Below are 9265 nucleotides of genomic sequence, written 5' to 3' on the forward strand. Positions count from 1 at the left end.
TAATTTGATTCAGGCTTTTATTGCCAAGCACAACATTCTTGTGTATCTTCAGGCTCTCTACTCACCTGACATGGCTCCACGTGACTTTTGGTTATTTCCCAAGCTGAAAATGCCACTAAAAGGGACCCGATTTGAATCAAGAGAAGACATCATGCGGAATGCGACGCCACGGTTGCTCACCATTCTAAAAACTACGTTCCATAAGTATTTCCAACAATGGCGGGAGCTCTGGGAGAAGTGTGTGCATTACCAAGGAGACTAGTGTTTCGGATTTCCAAATCAGTAAATGTACTTTTGCCAACGAAAGGTTCGACACTTTTTGAACACACCTTTTATTACGTGATTGATTGTAGAAAATAAATTAAAATCAAGTTTCAAGCCAGACCAGTTCAGTAGTTTGTGCTGAATTATGAAGTGGCGGTTGGAAACTGCTTTATCTTTCGTCATTAATTTTTTTGAAAAGGATAAATCTAGTTCATTTGTGAAGCAGTGTTACACTGTGTCACTGCGACTGTATTGAGAAGTCAAAATAAAACATTCTATTTTCATTCCTTTTTATTTTTCTATTTTTCTCTTTATTTGTTCTAATGAGATTTTATATTTGTGAACCCATATAAATATTGATTTAAATACTATATCATGATGCTTATACTTTTTTTCTTTCTTTTTATAGGTGTTATTCCAAAATCAACCAATCTGAAACATATAGCAGAAAATATTGATCTAAATTTCACCTTATCCGCAAAGAATATGGATAAATTAAGCTCTTTATCAAAGAGGGAGAAATATGCATGGGATCCAACAAACGTTGTATAGTGTTTGTGGTGGATGTGAACATTCTAAATATGGATGTGCCTAAAAACTTAGCAAATGCAATCGCTGATGTTTGTTATAAGCAATATGCCAAGCTTCCGAAGACAGGAAAACCAAATACAAGTCGCGAATGGACTCTGTTGGCTGGTGTTGTAAAAATGATGAATTATAAACTGTCATCTGTACAAGTAGTTTCTTTGGGAACTGGTTCTAAGTGTATCGGACAAGGCAAAATGAGTCCGGACGGCGATATTTTGAACGATAGTCATGCTGAAATTATGGCAAGAAGGGGTTTCTTAAGGTATTTGTATAATCAGGTGAAACTTACATATGAGACGGAATCGTCAGATATTTTTGAATTAAATAAGCTATCAGGAAAATGTGTTCTAAAGGCAGAGGTATCTTTTCATTTCTTTACAAGCCACACACCATGTGGGGATGCTTCAATTATTCCAAAGATGGATGCTAACGATTCAGATGGGAAACGGAAAGCTGATGATAGTGCACAAGTTAATGTGTCAAATAAGAAGCAAAAGGTAGTCACTGGAAATTCCATTGGTGACTCTCCAAAGCTTAACAAACCTGGGGATAATATTCCAATTGGTTCGGATACTACAGTAAGTGGTGCTTATGCAAATGTAAAGGATGAAGAAGATAGACATGACACAAGGCAAGCAGAAAATGACATACACAGAACAGGTGCAAAATGCGTTCCCGGTGCGGAGCAGGATCCCAAATTACCTGGACCAAATTATCATTGTGTAAGTGTACTTAGAACCAAGCCAGGTCGTGGGGACAGAACGCTGTCCCATTCTTGCAGTGATAAAATGGCGAAATGGAATGTGCTTGGAATTCAGGGTGCTCTGTTATCGTTATTTCTAGATGAACCTATATATATGCAATCATTCATTGTTGGCCAATGCGCGTATTCGGAAGACGTAATGAGAAGGGCTATTATTGAACGTTGCTCTAATAAACTTTCCGTAGATGTGTTGCCTGAACCGTACAAAATTAATAAACCACTTTTAATGCAGGCATCAATAGCTTTCGTAGACGGTGATAAAGGCGTATCTGATAGTGGCAATTCAAAATATCCATGTCCCTCGAGTATTGTATGGATATTGGTCCCTGATAGATCTCTTGAAGTAGCTGTAGAAGGTAGAAAACAGGGTGTAACGAAGAAAGCTCTAAAAACACGCTCAGGCCGACTGAGCATTTGCAAGAAAGAGTTACTAATACATTTTGTCCAGTTAGTAAAGAACATTAATCCACAGTACGCTGCTAACATTCTTTCTCAAGTGAATGATATGACCAATAAGCCTTATCATCAACTGAAAATGCTAGCGGAGAATTATCAACGGGCTTGGAAGGTAGTACAAGAAGTTTCGTTTCCTTCGTGGATAAGAAAACCAGAAAGTTTGTTACAGTTTATAGCTGAAGATCATGTGTAGAGACAGAGATGTGCAGTTGTCTACAAAAGCTAATGGGCAGCTAATAAAACGGTTAATCGCAACTTTTATAATACACATACACACACCTCTGTACATACATATTATGCAAGGGGTAACCTGCCTTCTATTTAGTGATTCCTTCGGAGAAGGTTCCTTTTATGGTGTAAACATACATCGAAGTTTTGTGAATAAATAAACTTATTTATAGTATGACCTGAATCCTATTGGTAAAATTCTGTAGATTTTTCGCGTCATTTACGATTTTACAGCACTTTAACTGCTTCCAAATCACCGAAGTGTTCCAGATGTTGTCCAGAGGAGGCGAACAGTAGAAGTTCTAAAAGTGCTAACTCAACGTAACATTTATAACAGACTATGACAAGAGTATATCGAATGAGATATATGAAAGGTCTGGGACGTCCTTCTGTCCGAAATTTGATATATATGATAGTCATTTTCAAGTCCATCTAATAATGTTTTTTGTCTCCCTAGTTTTAGATTTTTTTCTTTCTTATAAAGCATATGTATTGTAATGATAGAATACAGTACAATCAAATGGAATGTTAATTTTTTCTTCCAATGCTCGTAAGATATTTTTCAAAGTTCAGATATAGCAAACAATGTTAGTCTTTGCATTCAATTCAAGAATTAAGGATGGTAGATCGTTTCTTGTAGGGGAAAAAGTCACCTTTAGTTTGATGGGAGAACATGCACTTTTTTAAAATCATCTTGTGTATAGTTGAGGAAGTCCAGTGCCATTTTGCTTTTGGGTTATAAAGGAACATCCATAGTCCATTGCCCGTCACTTCATAAGACAGGAGAAACGTTCTTGTTCAATTCATTCTTTGTTATTGTTCATAGACTAATTAATCATTAATCGTTCGATAACCCAGATCATTGCTTAGTGTTGCCGTAGCACTATGATGAAAATGAATTTATTCACACAGCTCATGGGTGATCACATAATATTCAAATTGAATATTCATATTGTTCACTCTTTCCATTGTTCAAGTCTCGTTCTGCTGTTGCTGGTCTATTAATACGTTCTTTATCCACAACTAATTACCATTATTTCGAAACGTTTCTTTTACCTACTGACCTACTGAAGTCGATATTAGCATCTCCATACATTGCTTGGAGTTGCTGTATTTATGGGGCAATTTATCATTCTTTCCTGTGAAACTAAATTATTTCCCTCTATTTATGCCAGTGGCGTGTGGTGATTTTTCTCACAAGGGACTATACTCGAAAACACCTTTTTCAGGGGTGAAAATTTTTAGAAATCAAATAAGCACAAGCCTGTATATAACTTACCAACATAAAGAATTATGTTAATAAATTAATCAAATAAAAAAAGCAATCAAATATAAATAAAATATACAATTATCGTAAACTTACTTCTGTCTATTAGTGAAATTTTCCTGTTACCTTCCTGAAGGAACTTCTTTATAACTGCTTGGTTTGATATTTGACTTTGCAGTTCATCTAGCGAACTTTTTTTAATTGACAGCAGGGAAAGTGTAGAAAGCTTTGTGGTGCGCCACTACGCACTCGGACGCGAAAACCACAGGCAATGATTTCAAGGTAATTATTTATTTTTTGTTAAATTTTCAGTAATTATTAACCAAGTCCGATTTAAAACTTTATTTTCAGTGTTTAAATTTATTTTTTAGTTGGACAGTTAGTTACATTATATTTTGAAACTGTTGATAATTGCTTGAATATCGCAGCGGATAGTAATTGCATATTAAGTAAAACTTCTTAAGTTTTACATACAAGAAATATTAACATAGAAATATTAATATTTTGGCTAGTACAAAATCATATTAATGATTCTAAAGGGAAAAGCAGATTCAGTTAATTTATTATTCAGCAGTTTTTGATATAACAACTGAGAAATAACAGCCATTACATATAATAGTTAAGTTTGTTGATAATCAAGATTCTTCCCTTACCAAGTAAATTTTTACCATTGTCTTGATGGGAAAGCATATTTACACAAAATATGCAGGCGTAAATAAATAGAACTGGGGAAAGATTTCCTTCCTGTACCAACACTAACCCGATTTGTTACGATGTAAACAATGTAATGATGTAACGTTGAATCAAAGGTCCCTTCAAGCAAGCGTTTAAATTATTCGCGCTCATCAGTTAGTAAAATTCATGCCTTAATCAAATACTTGGACTAGTATGGTGGTGTGTGAATTTGTTAACAGTAGAGGCCTGGTGTTGATTTTAAGAAGTGTGGTCAACTAATAATGATATATATATATCATAGCCTTGGGTGTCGTAAAAGTCTTGACAGCGTTTATCGTGTTTCTTAAGATTCGGTAAGATATGTCGTTTAGTACTGTTGAAACTTGGATTTGGGAACGTCTTCGAGAAGTTAGTTTGTTGTGGTGCAATATTAAAAAATCCTTTTAAATTTTGGCTTTTTAAGAAAGTAAATTATAGACTTTCAGTCAAGCAGCTACAGCGTCATCCCTATTTATTCTAGGGTCATGGTTCGTATCTCATTCTCTTCAGAATAGAACAGCCTTTCAAACGGTGTCATTCGCATGTCTCCATCATGTATCTGAGGCGGGAAAACCGCGAAAAAGGGATTTTTGTTAAAAAAAAATATTCCTTTTTTTGTTCCTCTGGACCTTTCCTGTGTTAACACTGAGATCTGAAACAAATCTGAAAAATACTAAGGGGTGCACTGAATGCGTTTGCAAAATTTCAGTCTTCTAGGTGGAAAAGTAAGCCGGTCAAAAAATAATGAAAACAGGCCTAACAAAAAATTATTTTTTAGTTATGACGTCATCACCCGCTATGTCTCGACGCTGAAAGACGCTCAACCATACGTGACGTGTTGTACAATGCTTCCAGGCTTGAAAAAAAAATGAAGTAAAAAGCTTTATTAGTAGAAACTGTTCAATCGAATACTGAAGATACTACCCTATCGAATAAAAATATACGACATAACTTAAAAAGGAGGGTGGCGACGACGAGTAATTTTAATGAATTTATAAAGAAGTAATTAAGTACAGTATATTATTGATTATGGATAAGTAATAAAGTATTTATTATAAATAAGTAGCGAAATGTGTTTACATTTTATAACATAATAATGATAATAATTCTAAGCAAAAGCAACTCAGAACTTTCTACTTCAGGAAGCGCTCATCATCTGAAAACTGAGCTCTGCAGTTTCTAGCAAGACTGAATCGTACATATAAGTATTTATATTAAATGGTATCGTGTATTCTTGCAGTATTAGTATACTTGACATCTATCAATTTCCAGACCTCTACTAGGACTATTCCAATACTGCTACAAATAGAATTACTATTACTACTGCTACCATTATCCTACTACTACTGTTACAACAATCTTCTTACTTCTAACTACTATTGCAACAACTGAAAGCAAGCGTTCTAAATCTATTCTAGAATATGCACTATCTACTATCTACACTATGCGCTATCTACAAAGCAGACTACATCAAAATACTAACTATAAAGTTTTTTATACTACTATCAATCATAAAAATCTATACTACTACTAATTCTACAAAGATTGTCTACGCTGCAGTCAAGCCTATCACTTCTTACATTTAAACAAAATTGAACCAGTTACCTTTTAATGAAGATAGCTTTTGAGGAATCACTTTTGGAGCACATTCTGAGTATTCACGTCTGTGTTTTGGAAACTGTCTACTGTCTTAGATATTTGTAACAGAAAGGAGATATAAATGAAGTAACAATCTTTTCGTTTTATGTTGTTATTTAGGTGTAACGGTAATTATCAAGTAACAATATATCATCAATGCTAAAATTTTAGTTCATCATTCGTATATTTATCATACGGTCTATGACAGTTTCAGAGACCATAACTCGTCCCATTTCGAATACTTCAATAATTCAGAAAGAGTCGTCTACCGGGGAAACCCAAACTTACAACGATCTGTAATTGTTTGAAGTCATTACCTTAAGTGAGGCGACTCAAAACCTGAAGATGAGGCGAAGCGTCATCAAGAAATCAGAACAACGTTTCGCATAAATGAGACGGGATAGCCATAATATACCAACAGTTTAGAAAGCAAGTCGGATTTCCAGTTAAAAGAGACACGTCAGCCTATTCTCGTATTAAGTAATACGAACAGACATCTGTATACTTTTCAAACAAGAGAATTTGCGCTGTAGGCTGGAGGTGCTGACTGGTAATGGTGACACCAAACAACATAGGTTATATGCTTCAGGAAATGCAACTCCATCATAAGCTTGTGCTACAATCTTTCGGTCACAATTGTAAAGAGACTATTTGAAAAACATTCTCAGAGCAATCAGTGCGATTATGACTGAAATCTGTAAAACAACGAATCTTTCATGAATATTGCCGTCTGTCACGTGCCGAATGACGGTTGAATGTTGAGAGCCTTTCAGTGTGTGTAGATTCGTCCAACATTATTGCTGTAAAAATGCATTATTTTATTTAATTTTATCCAGAATCACGTCACCAACACATTCAATAATATTATTCTGAATCATATAGGATATTCCTAGAAACACTTTCGTACTGTAAAGATCAGAATTTATTGTTGTATTTGGGAAGTGGGGGCAGCTTTTGTTTAAGTTCTTAGTTAAAAAAAAAAACACCATATATCCTTCATTAGGTCTCGATTTGAATCAACCTCTGCATTGTTTTAAAACATGCAATCTTCTTCGCTCATTCAGTTGAAAATTAATCATGATTTGCCCGAAAGTATTATTATAGTTATTGTGGACAACCATAAATAACACCTACGTGACGCACTGGCTTTGTAAAAGTTACTAATGTCACAAAATTCATGGCTATTCCACGCTTCCTATTCTGTGTGGAACATCGTACAAGGCCAACAATACAGACTGAATTTCTCAGCGAAGGGCTGGATTTTTCAGCGAGAACCCTTTGATACTTCGAGTCACTTTGAAATGTATTGATAATCTAACACTTTTCGCATTCTACTAGATCTCATTAGTGTCGAGATCAATAATGTATGCTTAATTACCTTTAAACTGTCTCTCTGAAAAAGCAATGAACATTAAATTTACTTAAGTGCGTGAGCTTAGTACATGGACAACACGACAAGCAGATTTGCTGACTGAAGCTAACTCCCTTACCCAAAAAGAGTTGATAAAATATCAAACGTTTCCGACCTCTACTTAGTTACACAGCCAACGAACGGGCAGGATCAAAAATTGTATGTGAGAATAGGAATACCAACAACATTATATTATGGCGAAAATAGAGAGTATAAACTAGTGCTTTATATTCGGTATACATCTATCGGGACACGCTAGCGGTTTATGTCGAATATTTTGCAGAAAAAAGTGTGGATAATATATTCATGGAGGATTTCGTGTAAGTAGGAGAGCTCTATCGTGACCAAGTGGCTAATAACACGCGGGTTCAATTTCTGGTGAGGAGAAACCGGAGTAGTGATTTAAATCCGATCTCTCTGTTCTGAAAAATGAACTTTTAACTCCAATCAGTCATATAAACCAAGAAAAAGCCAAAAGCCACAAGAATTATCAAGTAGGAGGTAAGGTATTACTTTCAGATTACTTTGAATAATAAATATATTATGAAGAAGATGTAATCCGAAGGTTTTGGGAGAACAGATCCAATTGTAATAGATACATTGATACTTCTAATCAATATTTCTTCGTGAAATTTTGTTGCGAAAGGTCTGCAGTGAGGTAAAAGGTATACTGATGGTGGTAAAAGGTATACTTGTGGGTGCTCGGTTGTTTCCTCTGTTTTCTTGTACTATCTCCATTCCATCATTTCTTTCGTTAGTCGGTTGGTTGAATTAGACTTAAGTGTCCCTTTTAGCACCGTAGCTATATGAGACATAGACTTCTAGCTTAACGTGGGATCCGAACTGTATGAACTCCCACCAGGAATTTTACCTGAGTCTTCTGCGCCAAAGGCGCGTACGCCAACCATATGGCCAAGAGGGAGTTCATAACTTCTTTCACTATCATCATTCATTCCTACTATGATGCTTTATTTAGCTTAAAAGAGGTAGTTGCGTAGACATGAAACTTAACCTTTCATATAATTTCTTGGTGATCATTTCTTTCAGTACTGTAAATTTTTATACGAACTCAGATATAAGTAATAGACTCAAAAAGAAATCAACTTGTCAAATCATAAGTTTCCAATGCAAATATTATAAGCTTATGTTCCTATTATTATTTTAATTAACTACTCCGTGATGATTTCATTTATATTTTTGCTACAACAGTTTATACTAGCTAACTTATTTCAGTCATATGCAAAATAATAAAGATTGTCCTCTCAAAAATTATTTTCTGTTTGTACTATTGGATGATCTATCTGAGGTAACAAGCGAAGTTAAATATCAAATTGCAGTAGCGGTACGCCATGTTAGGTTTTGTTTCTTTCAAGCGTGGACCCCATACGATTTATTCGTATTTATCTCTATACAGATTTTTAGTTTTTGATGATGGCTATTGATTTATACTGGTTTCTGAATAGAGAATAATTAAATATCAATAAAAATAAATATGAACATTTATTTAGTAATTTTGTTATTAGTAATTGGTTTCTAAAATAAATAAATATATTTATTTAACTAACGTGTTTTTATTCATAATATTTTTATTCCTCACGTAACTTTGTGAATAGTCGTTGCAGAAAGAGTTCGCACTTCTGCTGCAAAGTGCCTGCTATAAATCCGAGATTTCCTTATATATATATATTATGAGGGTCGTCCAGAAAGTAAAGAACGTCTTGCATGGCATGGTTAAAACAAAAGATATCAGCACACAACTTTATGTACAAAACCATAGGGCAATATTCTACTTTTCGATGTAATCGCTATAGTTGTCAAGACACTTGTTATAACGTGGGACCAATTTTCCAATGCCAATGTTATACTTACCTGCTGCCAAAGATTTGAGCCAAGCTGTCACTGCTTGCTTGAGTTCGTAATCGTTTGCGAACGATTT

The 9265-nt window shown here is 34.7% G+C and overlaps 1 protein-coding gene across 1 annotated transcript; it reads left to right on the forward strand.

The window, feature by feature from the left end:
• Positions 1 to 634: 634 nt before the first annotated feature.
• Positions 635 to 8889, forward strand: Adat1 (Adenosine deaminase, tRNA-specific 1). The gene has a single exon (XM_081748097.1). It carries the CDS (start codon positions 792 to 794, stop codon positions 2262 to 2264), a length of 1473 nt encoding a protein of 490 aa, XP_081604223.1. The 5' UTR covers positions 635 to 791; the 3' UTR covers positions 2265 to 8889.
• The last annotated feature ends 376 nt before the right edge of the window (positions 8890 to 9265 follow it).

This window comes from Thermobia domestica, unplaced genomic scaffold (assembly GCF_964235325.1).
Source record: "Thermobia domestica unplaced genomic scaffold, izTheDome1.hap1.1 HAP1_SCAFFOLD_1198, whole genome shotgun sequence".
Taxonomy (NCBI): Eukaryota; Metazoa; Arthropoda; class Insecta; order Zygentoma; family Lepismatidae; genus Thermobia; species Thermobia domestica.

Excerpts from the sequence above, each read along its gene's own strand:
- Adat1 (XM_081748097.1), top strand. The coding sequence starts at position 792 with ATGGGATCCAACAAACGTTGTATAGTGTTTGTGGTGGATGTGAACATT.